This window comes from Microtus pennsylvanicus, chromosome 17 (assembly GCF_037038515.1).
Source record: "Microtus pennsylvanicus isolate mMicPen1 chromosome 17, mMicPen1.hap1, whole genome shotgun sequence".
Taxonomy (NCBI): domain Eukaryota; kingdom Metazoa; phylum Chordata; class Mammalia; order Rodentia; family Cricetidae; genus Microtus; species Microtus pennsylvanicus.
In genome coordinates, this window is record NC_134595.1 from 28,475,835 (window position 1) to 28,503,823 (window position 27,989).

The 27,989-nt window shown below is 46.2% G+C and overlaps 1 protein-coding gene across 10 annotated transcripts in view; it reads left to right on the forward strand.

Annotated features, from left to right (window-relative positions):
* The window catches only part of Hdac4 (histone deacetylase 4), a 263,727-nt gene that overhangs the window by 151,817 nt on the left and 83,921 nt on the right, over positions 1–27,989 (forward strand). For all 10 annotated transcript variants that reach the window (XM_075952184.1, XM_075952183.1, XM_075952187.1 and 7 more), the window contains 2 exons: positions 7,347–7,588; positions 22,827–22,977. In XM_075952184.1, coding sequence (XP_075808299.1) covers positions 7,347–7,588; positions 22,827–22,977 — 393 coding nt within the window. The remainder of the gene's footprint in view (positions 1–7,346; positions 7,589–22,826; positions 22,978–27,989) is intronic.

The window sequence follows — 27,989 nt, forward strand, 5'->3', positions numbered from 1 at the left end:
GCAGTGTTTCTTACTTTCCATTCCAGAAGACAGAAATGTGAGGTGAATCAGTGCCTAGAAAAGTGTGCTGCCTGTTACTGGCTTCTGGAACTGTTCATGGAAGACTCGGCTCAGAGATTACATTTAACATAAGCTGTGTTTAGTATGTGTCTCTCCTGCTCAGTGCCAAATGGAAATCTTCCCATATATGCACCCACAAATACCTTTCTTTGCATTTTGGTTTCAGCTGAAAAGAAAAGAACACAAAGCTTCCTCTGTTTGCATCATCGCAAACATGATTTCTATTCTGGTGAATTGTTAACAGGGTTTCTTAGCATTACATATAAGCGTTGCAGTGAGGCAAAGAAAGTTGTTACAGAAGACCTCCCTGTCTGTGAGCCTCAGGGAATGCCACTGTGTTGTGCCTGCTCCCTACAAAACATTTTTAGATGTTTGCCTTGGAAAGTGCTTTCGACATTTCCACCCTACCTCCTCCGTACATCTGCACCTGCATGCTCACATGCACATTAAATGATAGGAATTCCATTTCAGACATCTTTGGACGAGAGGATATTGCAGATAAATCAGAATTTTGAGTGGAGTCTAGATAGGGCTTTTCAGTCTTTGTGAGTGATAGTTTTAATAAGTTGTGTGCTCTGAAGTTCCAAGGGAGGATGGAGCACACGTGCAGTTTCATTCACTTTAGAAATGTGCAGGAATGACAGTAGAACATAATATGTCCTAAGTCCCACCCCATAATAGCACTCAGTAGCCAGTCTGGTTACTAAACATGTAACACACATCAAGGCTAGGAAATGTTTAAGAATAGGCCATCATGTCCCATCAGAATAGAGCTATTCTGAAACCTTTGTGGTTCAGAACTTGGGCCGACCTCAAGACTCCCTGTGACTGAGGACAGGACTGTTGGAGTATCTTTGAGATATGCAGCTAAGAGGGACACAGGTCATTACGACATAGGACATTGTAAAATATACCACCCACACTGCAAGACCACTCACCATTTTTAAAACTTAGACCAAAAAAAAGGGGGGGGGGAACGCTTGTCCTGCCTGTCTTATAAAACCCTTTGTCAGTGACAGAGAGCTTTTATAGAAAGACCCCACAAACACATGAAGAAGCAACTGAAGAACCAGAAGAGTGCTATTGGCAGCAGTCATGGTTAGCTGCTAACACCCACCTGGGCTGTCTCAGTCGCCTGTCACTAGGCACCCCAGCTCTTGCTGGAAAATCACAGCCAAATCTGCCAGGCCCTAAGAACATACAGTTGACAGAAAGCCAGGGCCAGAGTTCATTGATCTAGGCAAGCGTCATCAGTAGAAGTACAGGGCAGGTAGCCAGCATCTCCAGCTGGGGTGTGTGTGTGTGTGTGCGTGTGTGTGTGCGTGCACGTGTGTGCATGTGCACACATACTGGCGCTCATATAAACATGTTCCTTCACATATGCTGGTAGATTACAGTGGCTTTGGGAGATACAGTTTTCTGGCAGTGCTTGATCTAACTAGGTCCTGATTCAAATAGAGCATAAGACCCTAAAGAGTGGGGTGACTTTCTGATGCTGATAACATGGAATTCTTACTAATTTATTGGGATATGCTGACAGTATCTTACTGTTCTATAAGAATCTTCCAGATGTGTACCGTTAAAATGGTGTGAAGGAAGAAGTATGGATAGATGTGGAGAAGGTATGTGAAGGACCCTGTGGAGGGGTCCATTGCATGGTTCTCTCTGATTTGTGTACTCTGAAAAGGCAGTTCTTTATTTTGTGTATGCATGTCCATTGTACTCATTGGTTTTCCTTCTACCATGTGGTCAGAGGCTGGAACTCAGCTCTTCACATCCACCCTCTAAGCCATTTCTCTGGCCTTGTTTTGTGTGCTTTTGAAGTTGCCCCCAAACACTTGAAGATGAACATTCCAGGGAAGAGTCATAAGCCAGCAAGAGTTAGAGTAACTCTCCCCACCCCCATATAGGCAAATGTCAGTGAGAGGAAGCCATGGTTCCATAGTTGAAATATCTATTATTTTTCTCTGGAACTGAATGAGTTATTCTTTACTGAGGCGACCCTTGGCTCTCATGTGTTTCCTGAACAGAGCTGCTTTCTTTCTGTGTCTGTGTGATGGTGTGAAGTGGTGTCAGTGAGAGAGGAGTGACCCACGTAATGGAAAGCAGGACTGGGAGGGAGAGCAGGAGGCTTTTCCTGTAGGAGGGCTTGCTCCCAGCAGACCTGTCTTTCTCCTTAGAGCACTGAATGTGGTCTTTGTGTCCTCACTGACGTCATAGGTCCAATTGTATTGATAAGCTTTTTCAAAGCACAGCCTATGGAGGAGTTTTCAGCCCTCCATAGAATATTCCTGAGAATACAGGCGGTTTTGTTTTGATTCTGTGTTCTTTAAGAAGAGAGGATTTCGTTTTCTTCTTGTAGAGTCCTGGGTCAAAAGCCCAGCAGCCTCTGTTGGGAACTCGTGGCATTTCCAGTGGTTTTGATACAGAAATAGCACAAGTCGTTCTTGACGCAACTGCCAGGGCCATGCTCTCATGAGTGAATGAGGACCATGGCCTCGGTCTCTGCAACTGGCACTTGAGCTGGGCTACAGCCACGCCTCTTGGCCTCCTGATGATGGCTGTGGGGGTGGGCAGGCCATGTTCTCAAGAGCCCTTGGCCTAGTCTCCTTGCTTGTTGTGTGGATTCCAGGCCTCATTTTGTGTCTGCCAAAGTGACCTTATTTGAGAGGAAGCAGCAACAGTAGCTAGCTATGGGATGTGAGTTGCAGGTAACAAAGGACCTTTAATCTTCTGCTTCCTTTCAATTTCTGTAGCCAAGAGTGAAGTTCTAATTGGCACTTTGGGACGCAGGCCAAGGCAGTGTTTCTGTCCCTTCCCAACATTTGGAGATGCTTCTTGCAGCTCACTGGCAGACTTCACTGAAGACAGTGTTGGCTTCCAGCACCACTCCCTCTGCTCTTCATGTAGAACAGTTGAGCCCAGGCCCACTGTGGACTTGAGGGGTGGGCTCAGTGGCCTCTCCCATGGGTCTTTCTTACTTCATGTTGCTTGAACTGTGGAAGTGATACCCCTTTCTCTTCAACCCCCCAGTGTAGTTACCCCTGAGAGATCTGTAGCCTGCACAGAGCCCAGGACAGGAGGACTTGGAACTAATCCTGCCCTTGCTTCCTCTTCAGTTGTTGGGCTGCTGGAAGTTAGGGAACAGGGAATGGCCATCATGCATTTCATGTATAAAGGAATGCAAAAGAAGATCTGGGCAAAAATTGACCTTTGGGATGGGTGGTACCTGTACAGGAAGTTCAGATACATTTGGGGCAGTAAGCATGGGTGACTCTTGAGTAAAGAGAGGGTCCAGCAGTCTTAACTTGTTCATCCTGTGTGGTGGATATGCAAACATTTCATCCATCTTTCAGTCTGGCTTACAAATTTAGGGCACCTTAAATACCCAAGGTTACAGTTTCAAACACAGCTTTAAATTTAGTGCCTTAGGAACTAAAACATCAGTAAACTGAGCATATTGAGTGAAGAAGCAACAAAATTGAAAACAAGCAATACGATCTGCTCCACTTTGTCCTCAGCTTTAATTTGTTATGACAAAGCTGTATTCAGTGCATGGCAAGCACCTTTTGAGTGTGTCCTCCCCCATTCTTCAGAGTATACCCTGCCCACATTCAGTCGCACATACTGACTGTTGTTCAGAGAACCCAGTGACCCTTTTACATTCCTTGGTGGGGTGCTACACTGGTTATGTTGCCATGGGAAAAATATCAGTGCTGTATAGTTGGCCTCTGGCTGAAGAAAGAGCTTCAGTTACTGCACTCACATTAGTATCCTTTGGACCAAGTGTGAATGTGCTTTCCTTGTAACAGGCTCTAAGGCTAGCCTCAGTGCCAAAGTACTACTATAGAAATCACCCCAGCCGGTTATCATTCTGCCCTGTGACTGATAAGGAGCAGTTGAGCAGCCTAGTCTTGCCACTGCCTGGAGCTGTTCATCCCATCCCCAGCTGCCCTCTGCACACCCTGCCCTGCTAGTCCCTAAGCATTCAGTTCTGTACCAATTGTGCCCCACAGAGGCCAGAGGAAGGTGTTAGAGCCCTTGGAGCTGGAGTTATTATAGGCAGTTGTGAGCCACTTAGGATGAGTGCTGGAAACTGAAATCTGGCCCTTTAGAAGGGCAGCAAGTGAGTTTAAGCTCTAAGTCATCTCTCTAGTTCCACCATCCTTGTTACCACTGTATAGATACATTAGTAGAAATGATTGGCCTGTCATGTTCTTGAAGTTAACCAAAGTAATCCTTTTAAAGGTTTCGTATTTGTTTTTCTAAAGAAATGTTAGGCATTCCTAATGGTACCTCTCTATGAAAATTAGAAATGGGCAGATAGCATGCTCTTGTGCCCAACATCTTTGATATAGTCTGTTAATATATAAATCTTAGGTCATGTCAGCAAAATTATAGCAGGAGTCACACCTGCCCTCTTCCCCAGAGCCAAGTGAGGTAACACACAGGAAAAGATAGTTTTCAAACTGTAAGACAATGTCATGGTTTCATTAATTTTTCATGGATTTTTATTTAAACTAACACTGCTTACCTAGACACTAAGAATATATGATTGATTGATTGAGTGATTGATTGATTGATTGATTGTAGGCTAGTTTTTACCCCTAGTTGACTCACATTCTAAAATAAAGTGGCCATAGACTAAGCCCATCAAGGACCATATGTGTCTATAACTAAGAAAGATGATGTGACTTATGCCAGGCAGTCAGGGGCAGCTTGAGGCAGTCTCATTTAACCATAAAATTGACAGGTTAAAGGATCATGTCTGTGAGTTCAAAATAAGGGATAGGTAAAACCCCAGCAAGAAGTACCTGCTGTTACCTGCTGTTCAGTCGGACAGCACAGCCAGCCCCTGATGAAGAAGCTCGCCCTGAGACTCCTTCAGGAAGGCATCCCCTTTAATTCCTTACCCTCTAGAGTGTATTATCCTTAAAAGGGAAACTGGGTAAACATAGAAATAATATTTTTATAACACCTTCATTGTTTGTATTTTTCCATCTTGTTTTATTTTGTAATAAAAGAGATAGAAAAAAAAAGACAAAACGGAAAGACGAGTAAGCCAGTCCTTGTTCCTGTGTGAGAGAGAGCCCTGTCCATGGAGCAAGCATACATCAACTAAAAAGCTACTAGTGTACCTAGCTCGAGCCAAGATACAGAAAGTGCACACGTCCCTGTAAGTAGCCAAAGCCTTGCCTCACTGATGATGAGGAGCCGAAGTCTTGGCTGAGCTTCACTGAGCTTGGTAGGAGAGGTTAGCTCATGGGCCACAGCAGGGTTTTGTTGGACTTGAGGATCTCCAGTTGCTTTATGGTTGCTGGGTGTTCTCGTGGCTAAGCAGGCTGCTGGCCCAAGGCCTGGGTATTTCTTGGGTTCTGTCTGCTCCTACCCCTCTGTCAGTCTGTCTTGGAGGATTAGTGGAGACCACAGGGCCAGATCACAAGCCAGGTTGGTGCAGGGGCCTAGGATGGGAAGATGGCCACTTTATTGGGGAACCCAAGGGAGTCTTCATTATGGCTATACCTCCACCTCCTCCTTGGTCTCCTGGACTCTCCTCCAGGGGAGCTGTATCTTGAGGCAGAACACCAGGGTTCTGGTGACTGTTAGATCTCTTCCCATCTTTACTCTAGAAGGACAAGGAAGAATCCTGGGACCAGGGATCCTCTGAGGCCAGCTTTGGGAGTTGCTGTGTGGGAGTGGCTACAGGAATGCCAGGGACCAAAAGAAACAAGCACGTTCTTACTCAAGTCTGTGGGCTCAAGATTGTCAAACATGGCTTACCCAGGAAGAGGGCTTCAGGCAGGTCTTGGTCCAAGACCCCCCTGAATTTGCGAGTAGGAAACCCTAAGAATTTAGCAAGAAGAAAGGGTATAGGATATCCACGATTAGAAAGAATTGCAGGCAAGGCCAAGTGCATAAGGGCCAGGAGCTAGATGTCAGGCACCTGCCACCAGTGCTGCACTTGAACTCTAAACTGAGTCCCTTCCAGAAGGCAGTGCTCTTGCCTCCTTTCCTTGGACTCAGTGCTTGTGTGTGGGCAGAGGAAGCACTGCATACAGGGCAGTCGGGAGGTAGGGTCTACAGGGCTTTTTTGCCTTAACCGAGCGAACATCTGCAGAGCTGCCTGTTGACAGGTACTGTAGTAGCACTTCACTGTGTTTAGAACGTTCTAGTTCCAAGGAGCCTGTGCATAACACAGTGTTCATAACAGCCTCTGACAGGAGAGGGGCTGCTCAACAAGTTGGTAATTTATTCTTTTATCGTTAATTATGCTTTAAAAAATTTTTGTGTTTGCATATGTGCATTTTGGGGGGTAGGTAGGTCATGTATGCTGTGGCAGACTTGTAAAAGTTAGAGGATAGCGTTCAAGAGTTGGTTCCCTACTTCCATTTTGTGGATGTTGGGGATTGAACTCAAGTTATCAGGTGTGATGGCAGGTTCCTTTACTCACACACTTAGCCATCTCTCTGACCCTGTGTTGGTAACTTAAAGCTTACCTTTCCTCCACATTGTTTCTCTTGCTTTAATTTGGAATTAATTTTGTAAGTAAACACTGATACTGACTCAGCTTCTGCTTTAAATCAGAATCACGGTGGCCTCTCCTTGGCAGAACATGGGCTCAGTGTGAGTGCAGAAGCCACCCTGATGAACGCTCATGCTGCCCGCCAGGAGCACACTTTATTGGCTGCAGTCGGTTGGGTAAACATGTTTTTCAAGAGGGTTCTCATTTTACCATGGCAACAGGCTCTCTGCTTGAGTGTCTATCTGGACCACTTCTATGGCACACACTGTTCTTGAGTCTCATACATAGCTCTGCAGTGGCTTCATTAGGAGAAGGGGCAGAAGCAAAGTACAGGCGGTTTGCCCATCCAAGTACTGGCACTTGGCTCCTTGCATGGCTAAGCGGAGCATTTTGCTCTAGTTTCCCTTTATTGACTTTTCAATATGACGTCAGATGAGCCTTTGGATCTGCAATGGGGTCCTTTGAGAGTGGGGCCTCCCCCTTTGGCAAAGGGTGGAGAGTAATAACTCGGTGCAAGTATGTCTCCTAGCTAGATCTGCCACTGCCCTGAGATCTTTGTGCTTGAGGACAGAGCCCAGAATCCTTGAGCCTTGTATTTTGAGCCTGTCAGACCATTGGCCAAAGAATACCAGGTACCCTTTGGGCCACCAACACCCCTTGATAGTTGACATCTAGGCTTTACAGGGAAGAAGGGACTCAGACCCCAAGGCTCGCCTTGCTGCCTCAGTGACCCATTCTCTTCTTTGTTGTGCTCTCTCCATAGTGGACGTGGCTACAGCGCTGCCTCTGCAAGTGGCCCCTGCAGCAGTACCCATGGACCTGCGCCTGGACCACCAGTTTTCGCTGCCCTTGGAACCTGCACTGCGGGAGCAGCAGCTACAGCAGGAGCTTCTAGCACTGAAACAGAAGCAGCAGATCCAGAGGCAGATTCTCATTGCTGAGTTCCAGCGGCAGCATGAGCAACTGTCCCGACAGCATGAGGCCCAGCTGCATGAGCATATCAAGGTGAGAAGCATCCTTGGGCTCTGTGTCATACCTGTCCTTCTGCCCAGGGTATGTTTACCGGAGTGCTGAGACATGTGGACCAGCTATCCTCTGGGTGACCCCTGCTTCTTCTTCCCCATGATTGGTGTGATTTCATCTAGTGCTGAGGTGTAGATAGCTGCTCTTTCTGTACCCAGAATGGACATCACCCATCTAGTGCTTAGACCTATGGACCAGATACTTTCTGGGTGACACTTGCTCCTCTGTCCCCAGGATTGGCATCATCCATGGAATGCTAAGACCCGAGAACTAGATATATCCTCTGTGTGGTATGTGATTCCTTCTGTCCCCAGACCCAGTCTTACTCACAGAGTGTCAAGGCCCAGGATCCAGGTGACCCTCACCATAAGGTTGCTGCAAATGTCCTAGGCCTTATGGCTTCTGCAGAGGACACACGGTGCAGAAGTTGTCTTCTAAAAATGCATGCCCAGGTAGGAAAATGACCAGGGGGAAAACAGGCCAAAAAGTGACGGACACCTCAGAGGACTCAGGGTTCATTGTGGTTTTTCTCAGATTTTCCCACTGACCTTTCATAACTGACTCCTTCACCGCCCGCAAAAGAAACTGTTAACAAAGACCTTTATGATGCCTACTCTATACAGTTGCTTAATCTGATCCCAGAATTTAAAATTAAATAAGTTGGAAAGAAACATACATGTAGATGTTATAGGGTAAGGCTGTAAGGCCAGGAATGTCTCTACTGAAAACCATGCTGAGCCACACTGTCCAGTGTAGAGGGAGCTGTGGGCTGCATTCCTGCCACCTAGCTAGCTTATGCCCCAAAATAACAACACACAAATTGTATTCATTTAAACACTGCCTGGCCCATTTGCTCTAGCTTCTTACTGGCTGATTCTTACATCTTGATTTCCAATTTCTATTTATGTGTGTAGCACCTCAAGGTGCGCTTACTAGGAAGATTCTAGCCTACGTCCATCCTGGGTCGGAGCTTCATCGCGTCTGCCCCAGAGAGGAGATCTATCGAGTCTGAGCTCACTTCCTCTTCCTCCCAGCATTCTGTTCTGTTTACTCCACCCACCTAAACCAGGCCTATCAAATGGGCCAACACAGTTTCTTTATTAGCCCATGACCTTCCTCCAGTAGAAACTACATTTTGCAATAGTCACATTAAAGCAAAAGCCTCCCATACCAGTTGTACAAGTTGCCCACAGCTGTGTATTAAATCACCCAACACATCACGGTTTCTGCCACAGTGTTTTTTTGCTGGTGAGGAACTCAAGAGCAGCCCCACTGGGTCCTGTGTTGGTCAGGGTAGTGTCATCTGAGGCCTAGCTGGGCTTGGAATGGAGGATGTATGGTGGTTACTCACTTCTAGCAGTACTTTCCCAGAACCACCTTGCTCACCCAGTAGGACCAAGATGGAGCCCCTGCATCTAAGACCCTTGAGCCTGGATTGTATTAACCACCTCTGCAGTGCTGCTGCCATCACCAGAGCAGTCTCATAAACCATGGGAGGGTCCTCTGTAGGCCATGATGTGGATTGCTGTGGAGCCTGCACAGGACTGTTTCGTGGTTCAGATAACAAATTACAGAGCACTGCTTACCATGATGCACAGGCCCAGTAACAACTCTAGGTGCCTTTCAGGAATGTGTGTGCTGAGAACATTGTCCTGGTTGGGCAGAGGATCTAGGAAACCTCACCCAGAGCTCTGAGAGCTGTCTGCAAGAGGCCAGGGTCTTTGGTATTTTGATGTTTGCTATGTTAATTGTCCTGGGGCTATTCCTGCTGCTGCTACTGCTACTGCTCTGTTCTCTTGGGTTTGGGGTGGGCTGGTTAAGATCTCCCACCAGCACAGGCTCTTCACACCCCCATTCCTTTCCCGCCTCCTAGGAGAGGCCAACATCAGGTCTAGGAAAGAAAGCCTTGCTGACAGTTGCTCAGTGCTCTGCTGTGGATGACCAGGCCCACTTCCCATAGGGCCCTGTTTTCCAGGACTAGAAAACAAGAGGTTTTGAGGTTGGACGTTTGAGGCTGGCCTCAGGCAGGGGCCATGTGCCAGCTCGAAAACAGAAGAAGTCATTCCAAGTAATGGCACCCAGTGACCCTGGTGTGGAGGTGACTGAATGCCATCTCACCAGGCTGCTTGTCTTATTCTCTACAAGAGCCATAGCCTCGCAGGGTCCTTGCCAGCAGTGTGCAGTGTGACAGGAAGACGGGGCTAGATGTGCAGTGGGAGGCTCTGTCAGGTGTAGGGAAGAGTAGCTTTGTGTTCTTGTTCTGTCAATTGATTAGATGTTCCCATGGTTCAAACAATAAGAGTTTCAGAAGTAAATCTCCCTGCCTGTGTGAGTTTTTAGAGCAGTAGCAAGAGGTATAAACAAGGACCTTAAGTTAGGGTCCCATCAGCCAGGGAGAGTGTCCTTGCTTAGCATCCAGGTGCCTAGTGTCAGCTCAGATGAGTTTCTACCACAAGTTCTAGACCACAGGAGAGATGTTGTAGGCTTAGAAACCTATGCTAGCCTTTGAGACAAGGCTTGAAAATCATAGAAATTTAAGGTTACATTTTTTGTGTGCTTTAATTCTTCATTAAAATTGAAACCATAAAAGCCTTTAGAGTATATAATTGTGTCATTGCATTAGCAGTCTTTTGTTTTGATGGTTTAAACTCTCTTCATGCCATCATATTGTTAACGACACTTGGCAGTGGTGTTTGTCAGACAGATTTCTTGAACACACAATCTAATTAGTGTCATTAAATCATCAGTGAATTTGAATGGAATTTATAATTGGAACAAGAGTAGTTTTTAAAGTAAAACTTCAGTTGTTAATTTGGGGTAAACAATGTCTTTCCAGGGGTTGTAGTTCTCAGAATCACTATCCCTGCTGTAAGCCTTGTTCTTCTGCTCATTTCCTTGTAACATTAATTTCTCTCCAGCCCAAGGAGGGGGGGCAGGTGCAGGCTGAATGGAGGGGTAGTGTTATATATCATTAGCTGGAAATTGCCCCTGTAAAGGTTGTTCAGACCCAGGAACAATGTAAGATCAAGACAGTGGCCTAGAATAGTTACCTTGTGGGTTTTCAGCATTATTTTTAGTATTTAGAAGTATTTACCAAATAAATTTAAAAAAAAAAAAAAAACATGTTCTTAGTGTCTCTACTTCAAAAGTCGTGTGGGTTTAGCAGGTAGCAGTACGCCCTGCCTCTCTGATGCTCTACAGAGACTTCAGGCCCCAGAACTGACCTGAGGCACATGGCTAGCCTTATCCTCCATCAAAACTTGGTACAGAAATTCTCTCCTTTGGGGGAAGATTGCTCATGCACTGACTGCATCCTAAGTGTACATGTATGGGCTGCTCCTTCTAAGCCTGGTGTGCCTCATCTGTCCTTCTGTCTAAAGAATTAAATGTTTAATACTGTGACTGTCATACATGCGCTGTGCAGCTGTTGGTTTTTCTGGCATTCATAGTTTCTCCCTTTCCTGGTATTGAGTTTCCTATGTAGACCCAGTCTCCCAACCTTGGGGGCTGATGACCAGTCTAAAATGAGTGACACAGAAACTGACTTTCCAAGACAACTTACTCAGAAAATGCCAGGCTCTGCAGCCTAGGATAGACATAGATGCATCCTGAGAGGCTGGGAGAGAAGCCACTGAAAGATTAGAGAGCATCCACATTGCTGTGTAGCAGAGGAAAGCTTCCACACTGCCGTGATATAAGACTCTTGTGCATAAGAACTTGCTGTGGGGCTGGTACTACAGCATGTTAGCCAGGTGTCCAAAGCAAGAGGCAGTGACCACTCCTCTTAGAGCCTGAAGGACAAGACCAGGGACACTCCTGGACCATCTGTCCTTCCTTCATTGGCCTCTCTATCCTCTCCCACATTTTCTGCATATCTTAGTTTGGGTTACTATTACTGTGATTAAACACCATGAACAAAAACAAGTTGGGGAGGAAAAGGTTTATTTGGCTTATGTTTTCACATCTGTAGTCTATCATTGATAGTGTATCAGAACAGGAACCTAGGACAGGAACCTGAAGGCAGGAGCTGATGCAGAGGTCATGGAGAAGTGCTGCTTACTGGCTTGCTCCCTGTGGCCTGCTCAGCCTGCTTTCTTATAGAACCCAGGACTACCAGCCCAGGGATGGCCTCACCCATATCAGTCACTCATTAAGAAAATACACTACAGGCTTGCCTACAGCCCAGTGTTATGGAAGCATTTTCTCAAGTGGGTTACCTCCTCTTAGGTGACTCTAACCTGTGTAAACTTAGTAGAAAATTAGCTGGCACATTGCACACCCATGACTGCTGGTGTAGTCAGCCATCTCTGTGTGCCTTGTGGCTGTCTGCATTTCTTCTATTATTTTCTGTGTTGTTTTCAGTTGCATTGCTGGTCTTTTAACTATCAGTGTAGGAGTGCTCTTAATGAATAAGGGGCATTTTTCCAGCTTCCACTGTTCATTCTCACTTGATACAAAGTAGTTACCCACTTGTCATATTGTGAATCAAATGTTCTTTCTGAAGAAATTTAAAATACCACCTCTGTTCCCTCTCATGTGCATATTTATATGTCTGCGCCTGTATCTAGCTTGCTATATTCTTATGCTGGCACTGTGCAGTTCCAACAATACCCACATAAACTTGAGATTGACTGCTGTGTCCTTATGCTGGTACCATGCAGCTCCAATGGTACCCACATAGACTTGAGACTGACTGCTACATTCTTATGCTGGCACCATGCAGCTCCAACGGTACCCACGTTTGGCTTTAGACTACTGCTACATCTTTATGCTGGTACCATACAGCTCCAACGATACCCACAAAGACTTGAGACTGACGGCTATATTTTTATGCTAACACCATGCAGATCCAATGGTACCCACAGACTTTAGTCTGATTGCCCACTTCCCCACACCTTGTCCCTCTGCAAAGAATTTCCACAGCTTGTGTGACCTGTTTCTTTCCCAGATGAACTTCACAACCATTCTCATGAAGTCTCCACAATTATGCTGGGAAATACTTAATATTGTTAGGTAATGGTTTCCTAGTATTGAATTTGTACTCAAGAAACAAGTTATTTGATTCAGATTTCTACTCTAGTGAATCATTTTTTTGTTTTTTACTTAATGCATATAAATGTTTAATCTGGGATATTTTGTATTTTTGTTTTTATTGTGAATAAATCTGTTTCTGCATTTTTTATTTTTACTGCTTGCATAGTGCCAGTGTATAAATGAGCTCTGGAGTTCACTCTTTGATGGTATCTTGAATAGCTGGATAGAATTTATGGTAGTAACTTTTTTTTTCATGTCTTCTGGGTTACTGATGTTACCTGCAAACAAAAATCTTTTTCTTTTATTATTCACCTGAATTAACTGAAATTTCCATAGTTTTGTGAGGTTATGAAAAACCCTCCCTGGCACCGTGGGGCAGTCCCTGTTTTGAGGTGTTGGCAGCTGTGGAGGGTGCTGACTTGAATCCTATTATTGTATTCCTGTTGGCCAAGACCACCACTCTGAAGGACCAGCAGCATCAGAATGCCCCTTCCCACACCCTAGTCTCTAAGATCTCTGTAGTCCAAGAGGTAGAGAATACAACTCAAACTCAGGTAGTCAGCTCCAACCGAAAGGGACTTTGGTTTTGTGGCCCTACAGACCAAGGTGCTGTTCATTCCGCTTTACTACAGGTATAGTCACTTTCTTTGCTGCTGTGACAGGTGTCTGACAAACAGCAACTTGAGGGATTAACCCGGCTCACAGTTGATAAAGGGATTCAGTCTGTGGTCAGTGAGGCATGGTATGGTGGCAGAAGCACAAGGTGACTTGTCATTTTGGATCTGTCAGGATCAGTAAGAGACAAATTTTGATGCTCACTGTTTTTTATTTTTTAATCTGGGGCTCCAGCCCTAGGAATGGTGCCATCACATTCAAACCTTCCATCTTTTAAATCTTTCTGGAAACACCCTCATAGATGCACCCAGGGTTGTTACTTCTAAATCTTATAAAGTTGACAGTAAAGATTAGTCTTCAAACTACCTGTTGTTCCGAATAGCCAAGGACTTGTTGCCTGTGGTGCTATTGTGATTGGGAAGGACCCTGTGCCTCTGCCTGCTGCCTGGGAAGTCATGTCCCTGGTTACCTGGTCAGTCTTATGCCCAAAGGAGTGGTACAGATCAGCCCCATGCTTGGGGTTCTCTGTGACAGACCCAACTTCACCTACTGCCCAAGGACACTGATGGCCACTCTGGTGCCATCCTGACTTTGCCTCATTTGTGCCAGGAGCTCCAGGCTCCTGTCCGTCAGGCTTCATGATTACCAAATGTCCTTTAACTCCTTTCTCCTCGGGTTGTGATGTCTGCAGACAAGAGTGAGCTTCCAGTGTATTTCCAGCTAATAGTGGAAGTTGGTAATCTTCACAAAATCTTGATATGGTAGGACACAAGCAGTTAACGTTAGCCATTCTTTGCCTCCTCTGGCCATCAGTTGTATGGCTTTCCTAGGTTCTCTGACACCTTCTAAGTGTTGGGATGATGAGGTCTAGGCCTGCTGGCACCTAAAGGGTAAGCTACCATGGGCAGGAGAGTACAGCCCTGAACTAAAACTTGAAGGAAAAGTTGGAATTAGGCCATTGATGGGTAAGGAGATGCTTGGAAGAGCTCTATACTCTAGGAGGTGCACAGCCTCCCTGAGAAAACACACATACACACACACACCACATCACACCCTAAAACTGCAGGCTGCTGTACTGCTTTGAGTCTCTGTCCTTGTATCATCTTATATGCTGCTTCTGCAATTTCTGTCCTCCTGACCACCTCCATGATACCCTGTACCCTAGTGATGCTGTAGCTCTGGCCCATGGGACACCTGTTCCATCCCTGGCACAGGCTCACCTACTGGCTCTCTCTTCCCTTTTATAGATCTTACTGCGGGACCACACACGTGCTTTTCTTTTAACGCTTGAGTGTCTGGGTGCAGGTGGGGATGATGAAGACAGATCCACTGGAGTGCTGCTTACTGCTGGGTATGCCTGGAAGGATACATTGTTTCCAGGGTACTATAATGAGATTGCTTTTGGATTTGAGCCACTTGGTCCAGTGAGTGGAGATGGAAATGTTTTTTTATTGAGAGCCTTGGGACATTTTAATCCCAAATGCTCCATTACAAACCCTGGACAAACAACATATACCCTGCCAGTCAACAGCTTCACACCCATGGATGACTTTATTTCTTTGCTCTGTTATATGTTTCAGCTAAAGAGCATAATGGTGCCTGCCCTGTGCTTATCTCAGGAAAGCACATGAGATTCTGCCTTAAAGGCTCTCTGAGCATCTTTGAGTATAGCTACAGAACAGCATGCATATTGAGCTTTGGTGGCTTTAAGGAAACAAATGTCCAGGTCCGTCAAGACAGACAAGACTCAGCACAGCAGTCTGGCTATCTTGTCTCTTCTTCCTCACACTCTGCTACAGACTTGGATTTCACTTTCTTCCAGAGTGTGCTTGACTTATCCTGGTTTTATCTCCAGTGTTATCTTTTTTAAGTATCATGAGAGTAGGTGGCAAGGAGACTGTTAGTCTACCTCTGGGTAGACCAGTGGGTCTTTCACAGTACAGAATGCGTGGGAACAGGCAGGCCAGCTGTACTCCAGGACAGGCTGATTTGGGGGCTGGTATAGTCTGTACCATCACAGCCACTCACGATCTTGAGCAGAATCCATCTGTAGCAAAAGTCTGTGTGCAGTAGTGAAAGGGAAGAACGATTATGTATTTGCTTAGCTTGGCTTGAATCCCACAGTGGTGGTGGGGAGCATATGGGCTTGTGCCCATAGCGGCTGCACTGCTATTGCTCTTGCCAGCTGGCCTGTCCCTACTGACTCCTATCTATAGTGTGGCAACTTTCTTTCTCTTCCTCTAGTCCATGATGCTAACATGTTAAGTATGACATCTAGCCAAACTGGGTCTCTCTGGCTTATAACAGAGGTGACAGTGGCCCTTCTCTGGCTACTCTTTGCTGACTCTGGCCATCAGATGCGTGACTGTCCTAGGTTCACTGACAACCCCTGTCACTGCTGGCATCCAAAGGGTGAGAATTGAAGGTACTGTGGCCAGGAGCATGCTGTGGAGACAACATCAGTGCATACATTCACTCTGGGAAACAAGCAGGTGTAGGCAGAGACTGCTCATTCGTTTCCCAGCCACTCAGACCCAAATAATCACACAGAAACTATATTAATTATGACACTGTTTAGCCAATGACTCAGGCATATTTAACCAGTTCTTGTGTCTTTCTTCTTCTGCAGCTTCTTGGTGTCTCCCTGACTCTGCCTACTTTCTCTCTATATCTCTGTTTAGATTTCCCATTTGGCTTTACTCTCCTAAGCCATTGGCCTAAACAGATTCTTTAATAACCAATGATTATAAAACTTATTCTTAGCATACGAAATGAAATCCCACATCAGGCAGGTGGACCATACATCCAACATGTGAAGGGGGTATGCAATATACATTTTACTGGTAAATTGTCATGTTTTGTGTGAGCTCACTTAAAATCTGGCTCTGAAAGTGGGTTTCCCTTTCTCATTTCAGACCCAAACATGTTAGTCTCAAAGTGCCTCTTGTCTGGTGATAGGTTGATTCCCACCCCAGCCCCCATGACTGAGAACATAAAATACTATGTTGAGAACAGCCAGGAGGTAAACCTTTTGCAGATTAGGCCACTGTTATTTGTCTCCTAATGTACACGTGCCTGCAGAGGGAACAGGAAACTGGAAAGTTAGTCATGGAGAGAAAGCTCAATCAGGAGCTCCAGCTGACTAGCTCCAGTACCCCAGTTGGTTTCTGCTAGATGTGGTGAGCAGAATTTGATGATATCTGTCTGCCACTGTTTATTCTTTTATTGGAAACCTTACCCAAGGGGAAGGGACACTTTGCTCCACTATAGACATCCTTAGTTGGGAACTCCAACTGACTGCCTAAGTGGGGCTTTCCCCACTGGTGTTTTCTCTGATGCTATGCATGCCCAGTTTGATGGTGGTTTACAGTCTGTCTATCTGTTGTTTCTGTCTATTTGCTACTTGCTATTTATCCTTTTGCTTGCTATATAGTTATTAAACTCACTCATTCAAAACAACAAGCATAGCAATTGTAGAACATTCTTCAGACCATACAGACAAGCTGTTGGGTGTAGGAGTCTGTCCCTAAGGGATCAGCTTTTACTGAAAATATTGAATATGCTTAAAGGGCTATACAAATCTGACCTCACATTATTTTTGGAAGAAGCTGCTTGTTGGTTCCTGGCCACCGGCTAGCTTAATAATCACACAGAAACTGTATTAATTAAATCACTGCTTGGCCCATTAGCTCTAGCTTCTTAATGGCTAACTCTTACATATTAATTTAACCCATCTCCATTAATCTGTGTATCATCACATGGCAGTGGCTTAACGGCAGAGTTTTGACATGTCTGAATCTGGCAGAGGCTCCATGGTGTTTCTCTGACTCCGCCTTTCTTTCTCCCAGCATTCAGCTTAGTCCCCCCCCCCCACCTAAGTTCTGCCCTGTCAACAGGACAAGCCAGTTTTCTTTATTCATTAATGATAATCACAGCATACAGAGGGAAATCCCACATCACAGTATTTCTCTTGAGGCCCAGTAATGTGAAGAAGTTGGTTTAATGCCTATGGGTGATTTTGAGTCTCCATTTCCTCTATTGCTGAGCTAGATGTTCTGAGCTTAAGATGATTTGCTTATGCTTAGTTTCACATGTAGATTATTTTTTTTGTTTTTTTGTGGGTTTTTTTTGTTTGTTTGTTTGATTTGTTTTTGTTTTTTGGGACAGGGTTTCTCTGTAGCTTTGGAGCCTGTCCCGGAATTCGCTTTGTAGACAAAGCTGGCCTCAACCTCACAGAGTTCCACCTGCCTCTGCCTCCCAAGTGCTGGGTAAAGGGGTGTACCACCACCACCTGGCTTACTTTCCTATATATATGATTATTTTATGTTTTTTGGTGTTTTACCTGCATATATGTCTGTATGAGGGTGTCGTAAGCATCGGAACTAGAGTTATAGGCAGTTGTGAGCTGCCATGTGGGTGCTGGGAATTGAATACATGTCCTCTGGAAGGCTCAGCTCTTCATTGCTTAGCCATCTCTCCAGCCCCTTGGTATTACTTTTAATCAGACACCCTTGACCTGGAATCACCTAGGAGACAAACATCTGGGCATGTCTGTGATGGAGTTCTAGATTGTGCTCATTGAAAATTGGGAAGATACAGCCTAAATATGGGCAACTCTGTTCCACAGCCTGGGGTCCTGAACTGAATAAAAAGGAGAAAGTAAGCTCAGTACCAGCATTCCTCTCTCTCTCCTTCCTGATTGGTCCCCTTCAGTGTCATGGTGGCTCAAAACTAAGCATTGGCTTAAAAGCGAACTGGTTTAAGTTTTAATTAGAATAGTAGGGCTGCCGTTGCTGATTTTGTTAGAAAAAATTAGGCCATGCGTCTCACTTTTCTATCACTGTAATAAGACAGCATAACCAAGGCAATTTATAGATGAAAGAGCTCTATATTCCTTTTTTTCCATAAAAGAATTTCCCATTCCCACTGTAGGCACTTGTACACTATGAGACAAACAGCAGTAGCCTCCTTTGCAAAAGGTTTGCCACCTGGCTGCTCTGAACACAGTGTTTCCTGCTCTCTGTCACCGAATCGGGGGACTTACAGTTTTAGAGGGCAAGTCCATGACCGCCATGAGAAGTGTGGTAGCAGGCAGGCATAGCATTGGAGCAGCTCCGAGAAGGCACATCTTGAGATACATCTACAAAGCAGAAAGAGAGCTAACTGAGAATGGTATGGGTTTTTTTTTTAATTTATTTATTTATTAAGGATTTCTGCTTCCTCCCCACCACCGCCTCCCATTTCCCTCCCCCTCCCCCGGTCAAGTTCCCCTCCCTCATCTGCTTGAAGAGCAATCAGGATTCCCTGCCCTGTGGGAAGCCCAAGGACCGCCCACCTCTATCCAGGTCTAGTAAGGTGAGCATCCAAACTGCCTAGGCTCCCCCAAAGCCAGTACCTGCAGTAGGATCAAAACCCAGTGCCATTGTTCTTGAGTTCTCAGTGGTCCTCATTGTCCGCTATGTTCAGGGAATCTGGTTTTATCCCATGCTTTTTCAGACCCAGGCCAGCTGGCCTTGGTGAGTTCCCGATAGAACATCCCAGCCCCTAGTGGCAGACTTTCTCATCCTTCTCAGACAGTTCTACTGGAGACCAAGTGTTCAAATATATGAGCCTATGGGCCATTCTCATTCAAACCACCACACCTTGGTTTCTTATTTTAAACTGTTTCATGGTATTGATGTTTGAATCTGCCCAAGATCTTTTCTTAGCAATTCTCCCCCGCCATGGTCATGGTGGTGAGTTATTAAGTGCAGACAACAAGGTTTTACCCACTGTAAAATCAGCACTTCCAGAAGGCCTATTATAGACTGAGTTCTACACTCCAGTGGTGTCTACTTGTATGTCAGCCTTCTCCCTGGACAGTACAGGCCCTGCCTTGGGGAGCTGAGGAAGGAGTGCCTTGTGACAGATTATTGTGTGTGATCAGGAGAAAAGTTAAGATCAAAGGGTCCTAAGGTGCGGAGGGTCACTGTTAAGAGTGTCCCGACTGTGCTGGACTGAAGAGCACAGATGTGGTTAATCCATTCTGCCCTGGCTATGTGAGTGTCAAGTGCAGAACATCTCAGTCGTCTGAAGTTGTGACACTCTTACGGGGCCAGCATTGTGGCTGTGGTGTGTTTGGGAATCTGGTCGTTATTCGTCTTCTAGAATCTTTACTGTGATACAGTTTTCCTGGACTTCTGTGTCTCATGAATTTCAGGTTTGTGTGTCTTTGTGACTGTAGCAGGAAACTCACCTCCCTCTTGGTTCCAAGGAAGAGTACTGTGAGTCTGTTTAGCAGTGGCCCACTCGCTCCCAAGTTTGGTGACTCTGAACAAGGCTAGGTATATGGGGCTATTTTTTGGAATGGATGATTATAAACTTAATTATGCAGTTATTTTTAAAATGCCACCATGTTTGCTTTCTGAAGCTAATTAAAGCAGGTAGCAACTGACACCAGTTGTCTCGTGACAGCTTGTAGGTGCCATTCCACCTTTAAGCACTCTCGAAACTTCCTTGTTTGCAGATGTTATTTTGGCAGCCCTATAGTCCATGGTATTTCCCCAAAATGATTGGGTGCAATCTCTTGGAATGAAGCTAATAGAGGATATGGCTTAATCTCCATGCCTCTACTTTTGGTGTACAGTATTATAATTTGATTTTCCTATAAAGAATAGGAAAATGTCACTCTTCTGAAGTTATTTTCTAAGTCCTGGAACTGGGTTCAGTTCTCGGTACAAATGGCCAGAAGAAACCTAGATCCCAAGTAGTGTTAGACCTATCCATACTGTTTGCTAGCAACAAAGATGGCTAACTTAAGATATTATTTTGAGACTGTAAATCTCTTGGGTTTGGTCTCTCATCCCATCCATCCAGCTAGGTTGTGTCTCCCTGACATCTTTCTCTTGACTTCAGGGTGACACTTATCTATCTTGTAAGATACATTCGCTTTGGGGGACATCTTTCAAAATCAGACTCAAGGTAAAGACGGTGAAGTACAGTTACCACCCTCACACCAGACCTTTAGAGTGTTGTCTCAGCCCCTAGTCAATTGATCTTCATTGTGGAGCAATCCTGCAGCCCAGTGGAAGCATGGAGAAGGCAGCTAGCAAAAGGCAGGCCAGTCAGGCCTTGATTGTTGAAGTGGATAAAGAATGTTCACCTTATAAAATTATGCAATTGCTATCACTTTTCCATCACATTCTTGATGTGACGTGACTTGAACTTCACATGGAAATCCAACCACTGAGCTGCAAGGCCTGTGGCTAGAGAAGGATACAGTCTAAGCCTCTGTGCAACTTGGACACTTTTGGAAGCATGGACTTTGAGAGGTGTGTATTAGGTTAACTGTGGGTGGGCTAACCTTCTGGCTTCCTCCTAGATTGGGGAGGATTCCTCAGGTGACTCCCTGGAGCTGGCATGGTACACACAGCACTGCCTGCAGTGCCTGAATGCTGGCCAGGTTCCTCTTTTGAGTAGTTACCCCATACCATTTTGGACATGTCTTGGGTACACCCTGTCTGTTTTTCCATAAAGCCTTGCTGGAGACCACAAGAGGCAGCATCCATGAAGGGCAGCCATCTTCACACTCGTGCACTGAAAGCACACCCGCACACATTTTCTGTGCTAGTTCATATGCACAGATTGAAGGCCTAGCTGTTTGCCCATGTGGGCATCATCGAAACCCTGCTTAGGTAACAAAACCTTCACCTCAATTTCCTCCTTTGAACTGCTCTCTCTTAGTCAGGGATCTCTAAAGGAACAGGGCTGATACACTAGATATATGTATTTTAAGAGGGGGTGGGGGGCTAGTAGATTGTCTTGCAGACTGTGGTCTGGTACCCTCAAAACGAAAGTTCAAGAAAGCAGTAGTTGTTCAGTTTGTAGGTCTGAATGTCTCAGCAAGCGCAGACTGGCACAGAAGTCCTGGAGGATTCCTGGTTTTCAGTTCAAGTTAGAATCCCAAAGAAGTAGGTTCTAATACTGCCAAAGAAATGAATGTGTCAGCAGCAGGACAGATGAACTTGCTGTGAGAGTGACAGCAAGCAGGCAAAAGCAAAGTTTCCTTCTTCCCTCTCCTGGTGTGGGCTGCCACGCTAAGGGTGGGTCTTTCTACTTCAAATAATCTGATTAGGAAATCCTTCACAAAGCCAGGCATGTTGGTGCACACCTTTAAACCCAGCTCTCTGGAGAATGAAGTGTCTGAGTTCTAGGTCAGCCTGGTCTACATTGTGAGTTCCAGGACAGCCAGGACTATGTCTCCTGTCTCAAAAACGAAAAAGAAGATTCTTTACAGAAAGGCACAACAGCTTAGGATTTCAGTTGCTTCTAGATGTAGTCAAATTGGCAAGCAAATTTAGCAGATTAGCATCACAAGCTCCTCCTGGGCTCTAAGTGAAAAGTACTCCAAAGGTCCCAAGCACTGGTTGGTTTCCTGTCATGGCTGTATTCTGTGTGGTGGCCTGCACAATCTTGAGTGGCTGGATGTCCTGTTCTGCACTGTCTCCATACTGCACAAAGGGTGCCAGATTTTTTTTTCCCACGGGCCACCTGGTTGCCAATTTCTTGATCACCGGTCCCTGCCACTCTTCTTTCCATGAGGGAGCAACACCATAAAAGTACCCATGCCTAGAAACAGTTCTTAGGCCAAGGGAAGAGGAGCCAATGGCCCTGCTGAAGTAAGAGACCCTGAGAGGCTACATGCTCAGGCGAGAGGCAGGGTTCTTGTTTACCTTTTGCAGTACAATGACAGGGATTTGATTGGTAGGGGCAAGCATTATTCCCATTCTTTTTTGACCATGTCTAAGAATCCTTACTTTCTTTGTGCCATGGCCTCTGTAGTTAGCAGGTTGCTACAGTCTTCTGAATTGATGACAGTATGTATTCACCTATAGTTTATCTATGTATCACAAATCCTGCAGTCTCTCTTCTTTACCTTCTGTATTTAACTATTTCTCATATGGACCTTGCATTTTCATGCCATATTTTGAATATTTCATGTCATATTTTGACTCTCCAATGTCTATATAAAGAGCTGAGACCTTAGGTGTGCTATGAAGTACATTTCCATGTGGGTAGGTAATGCGTATCTTAGAGTGTCCTTCACTTTCCTCCCCATCTCTCTGCTCCCACACCAGCTTCTTATCTTTGTCATGTCACAGTGGTCTTTCCTACTCTAGATCTGGGCCTGCCATGTGTGTTCCAGGCATACTCTTAATGTGTTGTCTTGGTGGATGAGAACCCCTAAGGTAGAATTTCAGAATTCTTCCATGTCTAATAAAATGCCTAGCAGTTGTACAAACTCCTTCACTATTTCAGCTCTCTGGGGATGTACTCAAAGAGCATTTATACTCAACAAGGTTACCTACTCCTCCTGAGTACTATGCACAGATCCAAGGCTGTTCTGTGAATCTTGCCCTTAAAGGGGAAGAGGAATTTTAGGCTTTGGCAACCTGTCCTCCTCTAGCCACCTTAGATGAATGGGTAGGTAGGCCAGATGGCACCTTGGGAACCCTAGTCAGGGAGTGGTGGGCTGGTTCCTGGGTGTCCGTGGGTCTCCAGGACTCTGACCTCTGTCCTCCTCTGCCTGCAGCAGCAGCAGGAGATGCTGGCCATGAAGCACCAGCAGGAACTGCTGGAGCACCAGCGGAAACTGGAGCGGCACCGGCAGGAGCAGGAGCTGGAGAAGCAGCACCGTGAGCAGAAGCTGCAGCAGCTCAAGAACAAGGAGAAGGGCAAAGAGAGTGAGTGCTGGTGGGCACAGTGAGGACTCAGGGCGCCCCCACCTGACCACTGCCTCTGTTGCCTGTGCTGCTGCCACAGGCAGCTCTGGGGGGCTTGTCACCCCATGTAGGAGTCATCAGTGTCTTCCGTGTGATTATTTTGGGTCACTCTCATTGGGCATAAAGGCAAACCAGTGATCTTGCTTTTGACTTTATCCAGGTGTCAGGAAGGACTCAGTATCAGCCTCAGTTCAGGGGCATTCTGGGGCTCCCATGTTGACTCAGGCATCTTGAGACTACTTGGCAGAACCTTTTGCAGATGCACAGAATATTAAAGCTGTAAATATTGCCTTCTGACTCTGAGGTCTTCCCTATGTTTTCTTTGGGTACATTTTCTAAGTGTCCCTGAAATAGGTGTCAGCCTATAGGTGGACTTGTAGATGAGGGTACAATTCATGTGTGGCTGTCACGCCTGCCTCGACCAGCAAGGAAGACACAACATCGGAGCTCTTCTTGCAGGCAGTTTATTCAGGACCTTGTTCGTTCTCTCTGTCTCTCTCTCTCTGTCTCTCTCTCTCTGTCTCTCTCTCTCTGTCTCTCTCTCTGTCTCTCTCTGTCTCTCTCTGTCTCTCTCTCTCTCTCTGTCTCTCTCTCTGTCTCTCTCTCTGTCTCTCTCTCTCTCTCTGTCTCTCTCTCTCTCTCTCTGTCTCTCTCTCTCTGTCTCTCTCTCTCTGTCTCTGTCTCTCTCTCTGTCTCTCTCTCTGTCTCTCTCTGTCTCTCTCTGTCTCTCCCTCCCTCCCTCCCCCTCTCTCTCTCTCTCTCTCTCTCTCTCTCTCTCTGTCTCTCTCTCTCTGTCTCTCTCTCTCTGTCTCTGTCTCTCTCTCTGTCTCTCTCTCTGTCTCTCTCTGTCTCTCTCTGTCTCTCCCTCCCTCCCTCCCCCTCTCTCTCTCTCTCTCTCTCTCTCTCTCTCTCTCTCTCTCTCTCTCTCTCTCTGTCTGTCTGTCTGTCTCTCTGTCTCTCTGTCTCTCTCTCTCTCTCTCCTGGGCAAACCTCTCCCAGCCCTTCAAAAGGCATGGGCTACCAACCCCGATTGCCAGGTGGGCACTGCCCATAGGTCCACGCATATGCAAGCAGCTGATGATCATTGCGTGATAATAGGATGAGTCAGGCCTTAGCCACACCAGGAGCTGATTATCACAGAGAGCACTCGCTTTCGAGATCGTGGAAAGCAGGAGCCAGCACCATCACATGTGGCTCCACGCAGCTCTCTACAGTTCCCCCTTTTTGTTTTGTAAAGCAACAGGCAAGAGTAGAGGTCTCATCTCTGTTAAAATGGAACATGTACTAGTGTCTGTCCAGGTGCCATCCACTCAGAGAACACTAGACCTGTCCGTTGTCTTTTTACAGAGGTGGGAGTTAGACACCAACCCACATGCAATCAGACTTGCTCTTCCTGAGGTCGACTTCTCTGACCTCAAGTGCAGTGCGCAAGCCTCGCATCCTGTGCTCAAATATAAATAACCAAGCTTGAGGGGACTGTCCTGCTTCAATGACCGTGAAGGCCTGAATGATCATAACTGCATTGCGATGCTGTGAAACCCTTATGTGACAAATGCACCATGGGCATACCAGGGAGGCAAGCACCATTAAGCCTGTTAGGGCTCCTATTCCCGCCCACTCCTTTAGATGATCCATGGCTATGATGATCCAGGAGGATAGTCCTTCGGCCAGGCTGGTATCCATACGTGTGGAATTTGCAGTCGCAATCGCCACTCGCAGCTTTTCCAGTTGTTTTTCGAATTCACCAGACCAATTACCTAAAAGATAGCTAGCTAATTCTTTAGACAAATTAGCTGCATGAGTAAATTGACATGGGTCATCCTTGAATTCCGCAGGAATGCCCCCTTTATTGTGTTTAGGGGCAGATTATATAGAGATAGCCACGCCCCAGCCAAACCCACCAGAAACCATTCTCCTGCCATCAGGAACTCCTGGAGGTCTCGTGCTCAGAGCAGATGTAGACACTCAGATCAGGGGATTAGCCTTGCCCTGCAGCTGTGCTGCGTTCTCAGGCAGCCCTGTGGGGTCTGTGCTCCAGCTTGTCTCAGCTCCAGCACTTGTTGTTGAGTCCAAACTGGTGCATGGAGTGGAATGGAACTCAGGAAAGCAGGCTTGCAGCTCTGCAACCACTGAAAGGGCCCCTCTGACACCACGTTTTAGGGAATTTGGGCGTTGTCAATCTGTCTGGCTACTTCCTGCTGAGCGGGGACGCTGCATTCTTAGGGGTATTTACTACAATATACTTCCATTTTCCAGTTGTGCTCAGATGCCATCATAGCAGCTAGCAGCGACTGGGGAGAGGCAGAGGCTCCACCTCCCCACCAAGCTGGAAGGTGGAGGCGTGGCTGCGCGAAGTGGCTGGCCACTACCCTGTAGGGGTGGGGTGGATCCCAGCCTGGCCAGCTGCCCCGGACTGGGACAGAGGTCCAGGCCAATGGGCCTTGTCGCAGTCATGCTGCGCTTTTGTGTCCTGAGACCTGCGCTGAAAGCTGGCATAGCGTTCTGGAAGCGGGCCTAGCGTTCTGGCCTTGTAGGTCCTCGAGGCAGGTCCCGGGGTTTGCAAGCTTCGCAGCCCCTCAGCGCCTCTTGGCCTTGGAGCCGCCACCACTCACACTCCACTGCAACATTTCAGGACGTCTTGGTAATTCAAACCACAAGAATATCGTACCAAGCTTGTCCCAGGATGATACATTAAGATTGCCAGAGACAGCAAACCAAGGGGCAATTGTGTCACATTCAACCAAAAACCTCTCCAATGTGCTCCGTTTTATTTTTAAATTTTTTGAACGTAACAGCTTGTTAAGAGCCAGAAAAATCAGGTGTGATGTTGAAGCGCCCATTCTAAAATCCTATTCTTTCTTTTAGTTTCACTTTGACCCGTCCGCTTTTAGTCGCTGCCCTATTACCCTGCTCTCCCTTCTTCTACTGGTGAGAGCAGAAAACCCGCTTTTTGTCGCGGATCCTCAATCTTACCTGAGGATTGTCCGGTGCACCCCCTGACTGCAGCAAGTTCTGGGCTCCACAGAGAGAGGTTTAGAGGTTCCCTGTACGGGCCACCACTTGTCATGCCCGCCTCGACCAGCAAGGAAGACGCAACATCGGAGCTCTTCTTGCAGGCAGTTTATTCAGGACCTTGTTCATATTCTTTCTCTCTCTCTCTCTCTCTCTCTCTCTCTCTCTCTCTCTCTCTCTCTCTCTCTCTCTTTCTCTTTCTCTTTTCTGGGCAAACCTCTCCCAGCCCTTCAAAAGGCATGGGCTACCAACCCCGGATTGCCAGGTGGGCACTGCCCATAGGTCCACGCATATGCAAGCAGCTGATGATCATTGCGTGATAATAGGATGAGTCAGGCCTTAGCTCACAGAGAGCACTCGCTTTCCGGATCGTGGAAGTTGGGAGCCAGCACCATCAAGTGTGGCTCCACGCAGCTCTCTACATCACCATCAGGTGCGGCTCCACTCTTCCCGTAGTTTTGCTTGTTGATACGGAGATTGATATAGTTGACCACCCTAAGGAGTGCCCTATTTGACAGTAGCCGAGAGGCCATTGATAACACATTATTGCTTAAATCTACCATGGAGACTGTATTAGTTACTTCCAGTTGCAAGGATGGAAATACCATGACCAGAAACAACTAAAGGAAAAATGGGTTCATTTTGGTTTATGATTCCAGAGTCTAAGTCTGTTGTAGCATGGAAGATTAGGGCAAGACAAAAGAAGCAGGAAGCAGGCTGATCATATTTCAACCACACATGGGAGAAAGGATGGGCAGGAAGTGGGATGAGACTATAAACCCTCAGAGCTCACCTCCCCAGTGACATACTTCCTCTAGCAAGGCTGTACCTCCTAAAGGTTCCATAATGTCCATGTGCATCACCATACATGAGCCTATGGGGAGCAGTTCTCATTCAAACAGCACATGGACAGACCCCCAAAATCCTTTATCTGCAAACACTGAAAATGACTAGCCATCTTTACAAATCATTGTAACAAATTTTTGTATGAATTTTAATCTCCATCTGTACCACATAACAAGATGCATATGCTTAAAACATTCTTGTAAAGTCTGTTATTTGACGTTGTTTGAGAATCATTTTGGCATGTGATATACAAAGTTGCAGACAGCTATGTCTGTGACAACAAGGAGTAACCTGGGAGCTGGCATACTAGCACCTAGGGACCATACACCCAGCAAAGAACCCAAGCAAGGGAAGTTGGACTGCCAGGCCTTTGAACCTACCTGTCTTTAGCCTTCCCTGGCACTGCTGCGTCAGTCATCTTAATCCAGCTCAGTAGTGGTCCCTTGGCATCCAGTGCTACTTTCCCCTGGCTGCCACTGAGGTGCAGTGTGAGCCTCTGACTGGCCTGGCAGAGCTCCCCTTCCAAGATGTGTTCAGTCAGGTCCTTTGCCTGTGCTTCAGGGGCGAGAGCTCCCTTGGCCTTGGTGTAGAGCTACTCCTTATGTGTTGTGGAGCAGAGCTCCTTGTGAGTTGTGTGCATTGTCAACTCCTTTCTACCTTCCGAGTGCTGACTTTATACTCATAATGGTGTTTGTTAAGCACAAGATTCTCAGTTCTAGGTTAGTCCAGTTCCTCAGTTTTCTTTGTATACTTTTACATTGTATTTTAGAAACTATTCATTTCTCCTAAATCATTTTGCAGTATATTTGAGTAGTTTCCCACTTGGGTGGATATCCATTCTGCTGGAGCTGGTGTATGTGTGTTGCGTAGTTTAGGATGTGCATCTGGCCCCTCAGGTATCTCTGAGAACTGATGTCTGCACCCATGTGTTTCCATGCTTCCTGTTGTCATTGCACCAGTGCTTGCAGTTCCAGTCACCACAGCTTGGAAGTGAGCCTGAGCACTATGCTAATCTTCCTACTTCCTACTTTCCAATTCTTCTTTTTTTTACTTAATTAACATTTTTTTCATTTCTTTTACATACTAACCACAGTATCCTCTCCCCCCTCTCCTCC